Raw genomic sequence first — 14,319 nt, forward strand, 5'->3', positions numbered from 1 at the left:
TTTAATTAAAATTAATTATTTCGCTTGATTGCGTTGTTTGCAGTTGCAACTCGTTGAAGACTATCATGATTGCTGTAGTGCGTTTTGATAAATCACCTTCGGTGAAGTAATTTACCCATCAAAATGTATCTTCTCCCAAAACTTTGGTTATCTAAGAGTATTGCTTATGGCACTTGTACCCTGTCAGGTTCTCCAAATCATCGTGCTCCAAGCAGACCGATAAGGCAGCTGGAATAAATTAGACATATTTGCTTAAAACTAGCAAAGAAATCTTTTAGAAAATTAGTACTCTTCAAATCAGCTCTTTTAAAATCTTTGTTATGAACTAACTGTTTTATTTACCGAAAATATAAATTTTGATTTTTGTTAGGTGTTTTAATTGTTAATTTTTTTAATTCTTCGATTGATGAATGTACTATTTTATAATTCAACTAATACCGCCCTTTTTATAGCGGCATAGCTAGACATCCCTTAAAAGTAAAGAGAATATATGAAAAATGATGAAAAAATGATTTCTCTTAAACCATGTAAATCGGGACCAATTTAGCATATGCATGAAATAGCATCGCTTTTCTACGCGTTTGGTTGCGTTTTTCTTTAGAGCTATTAACTATTTGTAGAGTTTGCAACTCTACAACAGTGCACTTAATATTTCCTCTTCCGTCAGTTTTTCGGACATAAATACGGTTGGGTTATTTTGAAAAGTAGGAAAGGAACTTTAAAAAAGACACATCTAATCTGATAATTTCGTTTGAGAAATGCAAAACCAAGTTGAACCGCTTGTGCAGACGATGACGAGCTTGACGGAAGCTTCTTCATACGTTACGAGACAAGACATATTAAATTTTCCTTTTCCGTACAAGTTGTGGCTGGTTGTCCACATGGATTTCTGTGACTTTTTGCGTTGGAATCGAGACGGAACTGTAATATTGCTCGATTTAGTAGCTCTGGAAGATTATTTAAATTCCACGCGTTCCATATTTAAAATTAAAAATCGTTCTACATTTCTGGAGCATCTCGAACAGTTTAAATTCGATAGATTGAATGCCACGCCGGAAGCGGAAGAGGACTTGCTTTTGCAGTATAAAAACGAAAACTTTCAGCGACACCGTTTGGACCTTTTAGCGAAGATCCGTCGACATACCTATCAACTATTGGGTAATATTGAAAAGACGGACGGCATTTGTGGTACGGAAACTGCTGCCCAATTGCAACAAATGTCTGAAGAACTGAAGTACCGCCAGGTAGCTGATCGGATGCTGGGCGATTTATGCTTTATGTCACATGGCGGTCTGTCGAAAATCCAAAAGAGTCGACTACGTTTCCAAACAGTTTTGGGTTTCCAAAATGAAACACGCATATTGGAAGAGAAGCTACAGGCTTCTGACGAATATGCGGCTATACAGGCTCAACAACGCAGACTTAAATCAGATGTGCTTGGACGTACGAGCATTGGAGCAACGGAAGAGGAGCAGGTCATAGAACTGCCTGTTGATTTATTTGAGAATCCACATGATTCGGTGCTACATTTGGGAGACGACTTCCGACCAGAATATGCGGGGTATTATGGAAATTGCAGCAAAGATCAGGTCTTACATTTCTTTGGAGATTACTTACCTATGTACGAAGATGGTTCAATGGAAGTAAAGAAAATTCTGGCAGAAATATGGTGCGAATGCGTCAATATTTGATATTTAGAAAATTAAATAATTTTACGTTTTTCAGTCCTACTAATCAGCACACCATTTCCTCGAACAAAGGGCAATTGTGTATGCAGGCTCAAATTATTGATTCAGATTATAGTTTAACATCGACATTGTCTGAATCTATCTCTCAACAAATTGTACCCACATTAAACTTGTCCTCAACTTTGGAACCGATTTTTAAGAACGACGAGGAAGAGGATGTAAATAACAACTTACTTACTAACGACAATAATGGAAATATTTGTAGCTTGGGAGAGACAGAAGCTGAAATTTCCATGGATGATTTCATAAAATTTAAATCAAATATAAAGGAAGACATAAAAATTAATTGTGCTGAAACAGGTAAAGATTTTCCCCAGATGCCAGCGGCAGTGAAAATGGAAATCGCCGACGAATCAGACTCGGAGAACGAAGCCAATTTCCGTAATTTCTTCAGTCAATATCGTGCTTCCTTAAATTTACTATATGAACGTCATTGATGGGGATGGATACATCAAAACATACATTCTTTCTTTTTTAATTACCTAGTTTTAATTTGAATGAAACGTTAACGATTGTTATAATATTTAGCATTAAATTGTTGGTATCATCTTTAATTTGAAATATATTCGCTTGGATCACAGCGTGGATAGATAGACAACAATTCGTTCCTTCTAATTTTTGAAGGAATAAAATCCAGCACGTTAAACATTATGATTTTTAAAATTATACTATTGATTTTTAGGTTATCATTAAGCGTTGAATATTTAGCAAGCTGCTTGCCTTTGCTGTTGTTCTTTTGCCTCTTCCCCGGCTACTTCACGAATGCATCTAGCCATTGTTGGCGAAGCTCGAGAAATCGGGTCAGTCATGAAGTATTCTTGCAATTTCTTTTGCTTTACATCTACTTTTGTATTATCAATTGACTTCGGCTGAAAAATAAATAAATTATACAGAGAAAGTAATCAAATATGAAGGGCACTTGAAACTTACAACACTCAATTGCTCGCTTAAACCACCAAATGTTGAGGCTTCCAATTTTCCAAAACGTACCAAATGGGGCGCTATGTCTTCAATGCGATTTCTCAATTCATCCAAATTATCATAAGGCAGAGGAGTGCCTATAAATAGTTTTTATTTCAAGGTTTTCCTATGCATTACCCAATTTCAAACCCACCTAGAATTTCAGACAAAGCCCTCAAAATCTTCCAGTCTTCACGCGCCATTCCTGGAGGTGACACCGCCACTAACGTTTGTTGAGCACGACCTTCTGTGTTGACATAAATTGCTTGCTTTTCAGTATAGGCAGCGCCGGGAAGAACAGCATCTGCAATTGATGCGCCATTATCGCCGTGGTGCCCAATATAAATAACAAAGCAATCTTTGGGTAGCTTTTCACGAGTCACTTTTCCGGCATCAGCACCGAGTAGTATGAGCACTTTTGGCTGCGTTTTTAACGCAGCTTGAATGCCCGGCTGATAACCAACATCAAGAGCACCAGTTTGACCCGCATTGTTCTGTAGAACATTAAATGAATTCCAGCCCTAAAAATGCAAATAAATAATTATTATTCACGGCATGTAATTGCCCTCACTGCTCTTCCGAAAGGTTTCCGTTTATGTTTGTTCAAAAGTTAGTTTAAAAAAATTTCATACACCTTTTTAAGTTATTGAAATAATATCAGAAGTGAAAAATAAATAAATATTCAAGTAGTATGTAATAGATGACATTGTATTTATTTCTATTGAAAAATAGTCATATTTTTTCCCACATGGAGCCAAATCGCCTCCTAGAGAAATCGGAACGTACCTTTAATGTATCTCTGATTAGACCGCGAACTTCATTTACCAAGCAAAGAGGCCTTTCTTATGGCCTATTAAACTATTAGAGAACGCGATGCTTTGTATCACCCCACTATTCTGAAATACTCGGTGCCCACTCGAGACGTGAAACATCCTTCGTTGCTTCTTGCTCTTATCTAGCCAATAAAACTACTACAGTTTGTGTTTAACTACTATTCAGCGGATCCTGTGTCCAGAGTTCACAGAATATGAGAAAAAAAGGGACACCTGATTTTGAAAGTTGTAATACTGATTACTTTAAATGTGTCAACTAAAATACGTTGGTATTAAGATTAGGGGTGGGACTATTCGAATAAAAATTATTCGAATAATAAAATCTTTTATTCGAGAGGTATTCGTAATTCGAATAATATTTATTCGAATTTTTTATTCGTTTATTCGAATAATGCTATTCGAATACCTCACTATTCGAATACCTTACTATTTGAATACTTCACTATTCGAATATTTTTGGTAAATATTTACTTAGATTAGCGGACTACTAATCGGTTCCTGTACAAGTGCATGTACCTATGTATGCAAATTCAAAAACCACGCAAAGGCTTATATTAACACGTTCCCTGCCGCAATACAAAAATGCAAAATTGACCGACAAGTCCAACAGGGTTTTTTGAATAATTTGTTTTTTTGTAGTCATAGGATAGCTTTAGTAATAATAATAATTAAAAAAAACGGATGTAGGGTATTTCTACCTGAAACACATATGGTACATGAGCGTAGAGGGACATTTTTGCTTCTGCACGTTCATGAAACACATGGAACGTATCAGTGCTTATCAGGCGCACGTTTACTGAACCATATGTGGCTAAGCGGACAGGGAACGTGTTAAATGAAAATACTACCTACTTTTTATTGTGTCGGCGCTTTGTTTTTGTTTCATATTTTGGTAAATATTTACTTAGATTAGCGGACTACTCTTGCTTGAGGCATGAAATTATTTTCTTTTAGGTTTTTTTTTGCTTTTCGCAGTACTATTATATGCACATATGTACATATACTCATATACTCTACCTGCTACTGACTGACCTAAGCCCGATAAACGAGTGCAGACAGTCCTACGACCATGCATACGCTTAGGTAACTGGCGATGAGAATTATATATGTAGATGGACATTTCAGGCAATAAACTTCATGTGACACTGAAATACGTAATCTATTTCAGACTTCTCTTTAAGAGAAATAAATAATATATATTTTATTATCGAATTAAAAAAAATTGTTTACTTTAAAAGGAAGAGCGTTAGCAAAAGCATACGTATATAAATACTTCAAAAACCATTTACTATGATAATTATTTATCACAAATAGTGTCTTATAACTAAATATACAAAGAAATATCTACCTACTATTGACCACTCAGCAGGGTAGGTACATGTACATATACATACATATGTCATGTATGTATCTGTTGTTGTTGTCATGTATCTGTTGTGCACACATTAGCAACAAAAAGTAAGTGATATTTTTATTTAATTTCTTGATAGCGTAATTTTTTGAAATTGCATACATACATAGATACATACACACATGCATTTGCGCATCAATCCAATTTCAAAGCAATCTGCATGTGTACATAAATAAGTATATAATTCTATCCTATTATTGGCCTTGAATAACTTCTAAATCTGTAGATTAAGCAAAAGAAGATTTTAAGGCTCCATATTTATCGTTTGAGAGACAACCATTATTTCGATCCGTTACCGAGAATGTTAAAACCGATCCGGACATAGAAAATGTGAAATCATATTTCTCCATACAATTTATATGGGAAATTGAAAAGTGCAGTGCGGGCCCACCTAATATTAATATTAAGGCGTCTAAGCACAAGAATTGTTACGAGGGAAAACCAAATATTTTTTTAGAAACGCTCTGATGTTTTTATGCACATTTAGTTATGCACATACATATAAGTATGTATACCTGTCGATGTTTTGTCAAGAACAATACCAAAGAAATCTTATCATATTAGCTAATTGAAACATGAAGCGGTCAAATCAAAAAATCACAATGTTCAAAAATCGAGAAAAACTGATTAGCACCATGAGAAGGGTCAATGTAATTTTTATATTTTTAAAAGCATTTTCTCCCTGATATAAATGAATATATAGTGAGGTATTCGAATAGTGAGGTATTCGAATAGTAAGGTATTCGAATAGTGAGGTATTCGAATAGTAAGGTATTCGAATAATGAACTATTCGAATTATTTGAAACGAATAGTATTATTCGTTTTATTCGAATAATGTTTATTCGAATATTATTCGAAAATAGTCCCACTCCTAATTAAGATAGAAAGTTAGGTTAATATCTGTTGTTTACGAAATGGGTTAGATTGCGTTTGAATGATGTAGGGGAATATTAAAAATTTACTGTAAGAAAACTACGACTAAATTCGATAAAAGGAAAGAGTCTTTCGTGCAATTTTTGAAACGCGGCACTCTTTTGGACTACAAAAACATTAGACTTTTTGTAGGAAGCAGTTGAAGATAAATACTACACAAATCTTCCAGTAGCAGTTGACGCTTTCAAGAACGATATTGAGGCTGCCATCGATCAAGTACAGCCCCTTACAGTCCAAAATGGATGCAGTTGGAAAATTGGGTTCGTCGTATGAGCCACTACAACGTTAACCGCGGAAGTCATTTGAATGAAAATGTGATTCGTAATTAAACGTTAGAATTGCACTTTTAAATACCCACATTGAAAGGAAATTTTTCGTTTCTTACTTAAAGCTTCTTGAAGTTTCAAACATTAGATGGTCCACCCTGTATATATACACAACTGATTCTGTCCACATCGTATCTCGATTATGGAACTTAGAAGCAATAAATTGAAGTCGCATGCTTAAATTCTTTTACACATCCTATACCAGTAATAAACTTACTTGTTTGTTAAGTTTTTTACAATATGAAGCCACCGTTGAATGTATGCCAGCTGCATCGGGTCGTTCCAGCAAATCTGCTCCCAGCAAAATAACAGGTTTCTTAGCACTTTCAAGAGTTTTTGAGAAGGGATGTGCGCCACTGCAAATTTGATTTATTAGACTAGCATCTTCTCCCAAGTTCTCATGGTTGTATGACAGATCTATTTTTGGACCAATAGAGGCAATGTTCATTTCATTATTTATGTAAGCTTTACGCAATCGTGTATTTATTAAGGGAGCCTCATATCGCGGATTTGTGCCAATGAGCAGTACAGCATCTGCTTCCTCAAGACCTATGATATTGAATAAAATACTAAATATAAGAAAAAAAAAAAATTATATATTCCACACCTGCTATAGTTGTGTTGCAAACATAGTTCGATCGTAAATCTGCACCAGCGCCTTTAATATTGCAGTTCTGTTCGGTGCAAAGAGTTTCAGCTCCATTACGGTTTAATAGATCTTTAAGAGCTACAAGCGATTCCACATCAGCTAGTTGGCCAGCTACAGCCGCCACGGCTCCTTTTGCATTTTTGATAGCTTTAGCAACAGATATTAAAGCTCCCTCCCACTCTACGGCTTGCAATTCACCATTCGGCATTCTGACCATGGGAGCGACCAAGCGCTGCCGTTTTAAGCCATCGCATGCAAAACGAGATTTATCAGCGAGCCACTCTTCGTTTATATTATCGTTTTCACGTGGTACAATTCGAAGCACTTCATTTGTACGAGTGCTTACTACAATGTTGCTGCCCACTGCATCCAAAACATCAATACTGCTAACCTTGCGAATTTCCCATGGGCGAGCCACGAAACTATTTGAGAGATAATATTTTATATACATTTTATAGAATTTTATGTCATATGCAGTACCTATATGGCTTGTTTGTCAAAGCTCCAACGGGACATAAATCTATAACGTTTCCAGAAAGCTCAGACAGGAATAACTTTTCGACATATGTTCCGATTTGCATGTCATTACCACGTCCAGTCGTACCAAGATCTTCTACACCTGCAACTTCACAGGCAAAACGCACACAACGTGTGCAGTGTATGCAACGAGTCATAACTCCTTTGACAAGTGGACCGAAATTTTTATCCTCTACCGCTCTATGTAAAAAAATATGATCTATATGGTTTATCACTAATTAACCACATATTCTTGCCTTTTGCCACTATGGTTAATGTCAGTGAACCGCGAACGATCTGATCCAAACGCCATTGCCTGATCTTGAAGATCGCATTCACCACCTTGATCACAAATTGGGCAATCCAGAGGATGATTCATAAGTAGAAATTCCATTACCCCTTCCCTAGCTTTCCTTGTCATTTCGGAGTTAGTCTTTATGCGCCAACCCTTCATAACTGGCATGGCACACGCTGCTACTGGCTTGGGACTTTTTTCAACTTCCACAAGACACATGCGGCAGTTACCCGCAACAGACAGTCGTTCGTGATAACAAAATCGAGGGATTTCCACTCCAGCGACAGCACATGCCTGTAAAATCGATAATACATATATTTAATTCATATTTACATATGCCTTTGTATAAAAGATGTAAAATCACCTGCAAGACAGTTGTACCGGGCAAAACCTTAACAGGGACATCATCCACAAACACTTCGATTTTTTCGGGTGCCTTGGCTGGAGCTTGCGCGACCACAGCGCTAGTGTGAACAGCTTTACTTGCGATCCGATGTGTAGGTGAACCGAAGCTTCCTTGTAAGACCTTCACAAGCGGTGCACGAAACATTTTTTTCTGCGAGAAATCAATAAGCGATCAATAATATATAAACACATTTGAGTTATTAAACCCTAAACCTCTTCTATTGCCTGAATTACATAAGTCGATACACGGATAAAAAAAAACACGAATCAATTTTGAAAACAGGATTGAGTATTCCCATTGAAGCAATTATCGGTAGCTAATCAAACTGCAAATAGTACAACGAAGAAAGTTCGTGAAAAGTTTTTACCTGAAAGTATTGAAATGTTTTCTTCAACAGAAAAAATAATGCCGTCCAAATGTACTTTTTGCAAGGTAGACGAACTAAAATACGTATATCTCCACTGACACTTCTTTGCCGTCCTTATGTCAAAAAGAAACGATTGTAAAGTGTGTTCTTTAGCACAACGATCGACTTTCTAAAAAATCGTATCAAATTATACATATGCTATGTTTACACAGTGCACAATACGTCATCTATGCACAATACGCACTCCTTTTCGTAAATTTGCTATCTCATTCGTAATTCACTTCGCAAAGACTGCTCGAATTACTTATTCGCCATACAAAAGTAGAAAAGAAAAGAATGAACTATGTTGCACAGCCAAGGTGAAGTTGAAGCTGGAACAACAACAACAAGTAAACCATAACAGAGAATCGAACCTAACAAACTTTTAATAATAACCAGAAAAAGTTAAGAATGGAGTTGGGCGTTTTAACTTAAAAGTGGGTTTTAATTACGCAATTGATTGGCAGAAGTAGGCAATGAACAGAAATCAGAAAAAGCCGGTTACTAAAGTTGCAATGCAACAAAATGCATTAAAACTTAAACTTAAAACTAAAAAATAATAGTAATCCATGAATCAGTGACAAATCATGTAAGAGAGAAAGGGTAAACAAAATTTCTTGCCAAAATTGCGAAAAAAGTAGCGATTTTCGGAATGCGCCGCATTCTGTATTCTGTGCACCGTAGATAAAATTCTGCGTTTTGCCTATGCCCGGAAATTAGCATAAGTTATGAAAAATTAGCAATCTACTGAATTTAGATTTTGCTGAAAGTTTTGTCAAGTGACATTTCGAATACAGCAATACCAAAAGTAATATGTCTACAGATGTATATGTAAAACATATTTATATTAATCGACATAAAAAAATTGTAAATAGCAATGATTGGTTTTTTTAAGAAATCCTGATTTCTATATATGATTGTGTGCCTAGCATAATCAATCTTAAGATTTATAATTTTGTGCTAATTATACATAATCAGACCTTTATACTCGTTCAATCAGTCGTTGTTTAGACGTCAACGAATTATAATGAGGGAAGACTGTATTTTTTTTTTCGTAAACAAACCGCTGCCATAACCCAAGTTACGTCAGCTGATTCTTTCAAATTTGTTAAGAGTTGGTTAACGGTCTGATGCCACACGCCCGCACCGCTGGTTATAAGCACATTTGATATCAATTTGCTCATATTTTTTGTTAGATATTCTGCATGCGGACGACGTCAGCGCGTTGTCTGTCCGAATATATGCATACCAATACACTCGAATGTAAGTCATTATACGTACATAGGTATATGTATGGCGGTGCTTCTGGAAAGAATTTACGTGCACGACAGGGATGATAGATTATATGCAAGAATGATAGTATACAAGATTGTGGCTCCTAAATAGGCTGTGACGTCAACACTGCTAATATAATCTATGTAAACATAAGAGAAATGACTTCTTTGAAGAGCAAGCGAAAGCAATAGAAAATATGAAACAACAAATTATGCGCATACTTTCTTATCTTCTTCTTCAAAATATTGCATTTAGAGGAATTTTTATAATTCATGCTTTCAGAATTTAACACGAAGCACTTTAAATTTTGATATTCAAACCACAAAGTCGCAAAAATAGTACCCTAAAATATTGTTTATGCTCTAGTGACTTTATCTTATGTATGTATGTATATGTATTCGCTTTAAAGCAAATTATCAATGAGCTCTAAAAATTTAAAATGGTAAGTTTGAAAAATATTTATTTTATTTGCTTCTATAAATATGTTTACTTGTACAATATATAAGTATATGCACATGTGGTAATGTTATATTTCAGAACCAAGGTATCAAATAATTTAGTCAAGTTTAAAATTAAGTAAATTAACATGTGCAAACAATTCTTCCCTTCGCTACTTCCCAAAATAACTTAAATTCAGAATTGATGTTTCTCGTATACACCCAACCACACGCGGACTTTATAAGCAATATGAAAAATCGAGTTTCACAAGTTCAAAAGCTTATAAATGACAAGCACTACAACTGCTAATTTAAGAGCGCATTCAAAACAAAAGTAACGTAGAAAACCATGAGTGTTTTGATAACATTCTGTTTTTTATCTTTCCATCCGTATTGTGATAAGCATATAAACATTTTTCGATAATTTTTCAATGTTTAATTAAATAATTTTTAGTAAATTAAAATTTTTTAAATCTATCAATAGTTTTATGACGAAAAGTCCGCGAGACAACCACTATTTATTTAACTTCTTCTTCGGTTGAGTTAGCGACACGCTTTCGAACACCCTCATCTTCAGCATTTGTGCCAGTGGCAGAAGCGGCGGCAGTAGCAATATTTTCAGTGACTATCTCGCTAGAATCTTCTTCCTCATCGTCATAGTTGGTCGGTTGTTCTCCTTTGCGTAATAATTTGCCTACCAGATCGTATTTTTCTAAAAAATAACCACTTTATATAAATCTTCTAATTTCTATGCCATATCATTGAGTACCTTTAAATTGCATTTCCCATTCCCTCACCGAATCCATTTCCATAGCATTTAGGTCACTTAAATCATCATACTCCTCCTTATTATTAGGTTCCACATTAAAAGTAGCCAAATTTCGAGAAGCATCTCGCCCAGCGAAAGATGCATACGGTCCACCTGTAGAAAATACATCAATAATAATAATAATTATACCATAATATGTATGCATGTCGTAGGCCACCGTAGCCGGATAATAGACGTTTTTTAAACAGTAGTTCGAGGCAGGCAAACCTTCGAGTGTATTCCTATGATGGAAAAAATTCCTCATAAAAGCCACTTTCCGTTCGGATGCGGCATAAAACTGTAGGTTCCTTCATTTGTGGAAAATAACAAGACGCGCTCGAAAAAAAGGAAGAGCTCGGCGGAACACCCAACGAAGGGAGTTTGTATGCATAAAAATAGCTGATTTCTTAGTTGACAACTGATCGACGGGTGGCTGAATTTAAAATTCGAATATTTTGAAATTACTTAGATTTATACACACTACATGCACGTATGCACATAAATTAAGTTTGCGTTTTGACATCTATTACACAGACACCAGTAGAAGTAATAAGCATAAGCATTTAATTTTTACTCAAGTTGAAAATTGAGTAGGAATTTAAATCAGAGCCCCACACATAGTTACTATGCGTCGCCATTTTTTTGAAAATGTGTGTTTGGAAATTGAGCATATCATACATTTTTGCATACTAACTAATCCAAATATATGCGCATAAAAATGGATCTATGAATAACATTATAGTTAAAAATCTAATTAATTTAAAAAGGCAGACGATCGGCGCAGCTCAATATATTTATCGAAGGAATCGAATTCATATCCGCCCAGGGACATTCACCCCAGAAGCATTCCAAAAAAACTGTTTTAGTTTTCATGTTGCCGCGGTAATAGTAATTCGCAAAAGAGTTGCAGGCTAAATTTTTGGAATCTAATTTCAAATAAAAATTTTTCTTTAAACCGAGTTGAAATTTGTCTTACTAATAGAATTTGATTCAGAATAAGCGAAGTTTCAAATAATCGGACAATGGATTGTAAAGTAAAAGAGAAACGAGAGCAGTGATAAGCAGGAATTAAATTTTAATTAGAAATAGCAAGTAATACAGAGTATTTTTATGTGTCTGTTTCGACAATTATCAGAATGAAATTTTAAGCGAAATGACTTGCAATATCTGAAATCTAATCTTTTGTACATGCGCTCAAATTTATTTACAGCACATACTCGTATGTAAGTATACGAGTATGTCCCGCAGAACAGGTGTTGTTGTCGAATATTTAATACTGATTGAGAATTCAATTAAGTTATTAAAATTCTGCTATAACAATATTTTTTTAATTTGAAATATAAATGTATTTTAAAAGCTTGTTTTCACTAATCACTACTTTTATTAAATTTTGCAAACAAGCAAAAACGAGATATATTTAGCTTGAAAAAGATTAGGTGGGGTTTACCGACATAAACTTGGTTGCAGGGGGATCGCTGAAATAAAAGTCTTTGGCCGTATAAAAGACGAGTTATTCCAGTACGTAGAACTGAATTAGAAGGAACATAATTTGATTGCATTCCAATTTCCTGCTGAGTATGTGCCACTGCATCACATGATATTATTTACGGCACCGGCCGGCCGTCTTTTCCTTTGTGGAGTTTTTTTACATTCAATATTGCCCATACATATGTAGATACACTCATACACTTGCATACTAATCTGATATGAATATAAGTAACCCTAAAGTTGCAACCATATGTTATCTACACATCTTTGACAAATTGCTCTGCTTTAATTTTACTCCAGACCGCTTACATACCTGGACCGTAGAATCGTTTTGCTTTTGTGACGTCATATACGCTCCCATTCACTGCAATCAGGATACGTCCATCTGGCCCATTTCCATCATATGCACGCAACTCTTGTATACTAAAATCACGTCGTAATTTTGGAAGTTCAGGCGCCGGCGGTGATCCATCACCCGATTTGCCTCTGGGCACCTCATAGCGATCTTTCACTATTTTGTAAAACAGAAATACAATTACAGCTACAAGTGCCAAATTAAGAGGGCTGTATATTATCTCCTCCACTATGCCCAGCAATATTGACGGGGATATTTCATCGCTGGCCACTTTGCTACTAGTGTCAGCTACTCCTGCGGACGCTGCCATCTTTTACAAATAATACGTGGTTTTCTACTTTTTACAACGCCTAACTCGAACTTTGATCTTGAGCCCTTGCACCACTGACCCTATCGTAGCATTCGCTTTATTTAACTGATTGTGTTTGTCGAATCTTTGCAGTTGCCTCGCGTTCGGCGGATTTCGTAGCAAATCGTAAAAGTCGTATGAAAATTTTTTTAACGAAAATGACAGAAATTTCAATGCACACTCCCGAAGAAATATAAATAATATGCGTTGTCTTAAAGCTTGTGTTGACGTTGAAATCTATTGCCACAAGATGTCGGTTTCAACTTTTATCGCTAGATGACGCTGCTAATTTTCACTCAGTGTTGTCAAATATGTACTTTTCTAAATTTATTTATTTAAAAATGAGTATTTTTTGTGGCATTTTTGTATTGTAGTCCTTAATTCACATAAGCAAAAATGTGATACTTATGTAAATGTGGTATCAATTTGGATTTAATCAGCCGAAATTGTACGGTTTATCTGCTTACTTTGGTAAGCAAATCGCGACAAATGAAGTAGCGGTTTTCGGATGTAGGATTAAAATACATTACCTACATGGAAAAATATACAAAATTCGGGGTGTCAATTCATATATTAACTTACATATGCATACCGGACTCAAAATTGTACCGAATTTTTATATCGAAAAGAGAGTGAAATTTTGGAAGTCCCTTTCGCCATCTCCCAGAGTATATTCTTCAATAAATGTGCTTTAAGTCTGTACTCGCTTTCGTTGTGTATGTAATTTTTCTTTTCTTTATTTGTTTTATTTTTTAGCTTACATATCTTGCGCAAAACGCGTATTGTTGCAACTCGTAAGTCAACGTTCGCCTTCGACATTTGGCCCAAATTAATTGTTATACATAATTATTGTCAGGATGTTTAAGCCGTGGAGATAATTATCAGCAGGCTTGGAACCCACTGTGGGCATGGATAGAAAAAGTTTTTTCGGTCGTTCCTCGGCAGGCAATGGCAAGCGTCCTAGTGAACTTCTGCCATGAAAAAGCTCCTCATAAAAAACCATTTGCCGTCTGGAGGCGATATGAAATTGTAGGTTCTTCCATTTGTGCCCCACATCAAAGCACTTACCACGAATTGGAGGAGATGCTCGACACATAAGCACATACATATCATACCTGTTGTT

The 14,319-nt window shown here is 35.5% G+C and overlaps 3 protein-coding genes across 3 annotated transcripts; 1 reads left to right on the top strand and 2 right to left on the bottom strand.

Annotated features, from left to right (window-relative positions):
* Positions 1-630: 630 nt before the first annotated feature.
* LOC128856871 (uncharacterized) lies at positions 631-2,199 on the top strand. Its single transcript, XM_054092287.1, has 2 exons — positions 631-1,669; positions 1,726-2,199. The coding sequence occupies exons 1-2, from the start codon at positions 759-761 to the stop codon at positions 2,183-2,185; spliced, it is 1,371 nt and encodes a 456-aa protein (XP_053948262.1). The 5' UTR covers positions 631-758; the 3' UTR covers positions 2,186-2,199.
* A 61-nt stretch (positions 2,200-2,260) lies between these two features.
* On the bottom strand, positions 2,261-8,562 carry LOC128856870 (NADH-ubiquinone oxidoreductase 75 kDa subunit, mitochondrial). Its single transcript, XM_054092286.1, has 9 exons — positions 8,446-8,562; positions 8,037-8,228; positions 7,635-7,966; positions 7,342-7,578; positions 6,820-7,283; positions 6,430-6,761; positions 2,863-3,229; positions 2,679-2,806; positions 2,261-2,617 (listed from the first exon to the last, which is right to left on the bottom strand). Exons 2-9 carry the CDS (start codon positions 8,220-8,222, stop codon positions 2,453-2,455), a joined length of 2,211 nt encoding a protein of 736 aa, XP_053948261.1. The 5' UTR covers positions 8,223-8,228; positions 8,446-8,562; the 3' UTR covers positions 2,261-2,452.
* A 1,640-nt stretch (positions 8,563-10,202) lies between these two features.
* LOC128856872 (membrane-associated progesterone receptor component 1) lies at positions 10,203-13,442 on the bottom strand. The gene is made up of 3 exons (XM_054092288.1): positions 12,806-13,442; positions 10,966-11,118; positions 10,203-10,908 (listed from the first exon to the last, which is right to left on the bottom strand). Exons 1-3 carry the CDS (start codon positions 13,155-13,157, stop codon positions 10,715-10,717), a joined length of 699 nt encoding a protein of 232 aa, XP_053948263.1. The 5' UTR covers positions 13,158-13,442; the 3' UTR covers positions 10,203-10,714.
* Between the last annotated feature and the right edge of the window lie 877 nt (positions 13,443-14,319).

The sequence above is a fragment of the Anastrepha ludens genome, chromosome 3, assembly GCF_028408465.1.
Source record: "Anastrepha ludens isolate Willacy chromosome 3, idAnaLude1.1, whole genome shotgun sequence".
In the NCBI taxonomy this organism is placed as follows: Eukaryota; Metazoa; Arthropoda; class Insecta; order Diptera; family Tephritidae; genus Anastrepha; species Anastrepha ludens.

Coding starts and splice junctions, on each gene's coding strand:
- LOC128856870 (XM_054092286.1), bottom strand. CDS start 8,222: ATGTTTCGTGCACCGCTTGTGAAGGTCTTACAAGGAAGCTTCGGTTCA. Junction 7,579..7,634: donor ATTAACCATAGTGGCAAAAG/GCAAGAATATGT, acceptor TTTTTTACATAG/AGCGGTAGAGGATAAAAATT. Junction 3,230..6,429: donor GTAAAAAACTTAACAAACAA/GTAAGTTTATTA, acceptor TTGCATTTTTAG/GGCTGGAATTCATTTAATGT.
- LOC128856871 (XM_054092287.1), top strand. CDS start 759: ATGCAAAACCAAGTTGAACCGCTTGTGCAGACGATGACGAGCTTGACG. Junction 1,670..1,725: donor AAAATTCTGGCAGAAATATG/GTGCGAATGCGT, acceptor TACGTTTTTCAG/TCCTACTAATCAGCACACCA.
- LOC128856872 (XM_054092288.1), bottom strand. CDS start 13,157: ATGGCAGCGTCCGCAGGAGTAGCTGACACTAGTAGCAAAGTGGCCAGC. Junction 11,119..12,805: donor AAAACGATTCTACGGTCCAG/GTATGTAAGCGG, acceptor TATTTTCTACAG/GTGGACCGTATGCATCTTTC. Junction 10,909..10,965: donor ATGGGAAATGCAATTTAAAG/GTACTCAATGAT, acceptor GTTATTTTTTAG/AAAAATACGATCTGGTAGGC.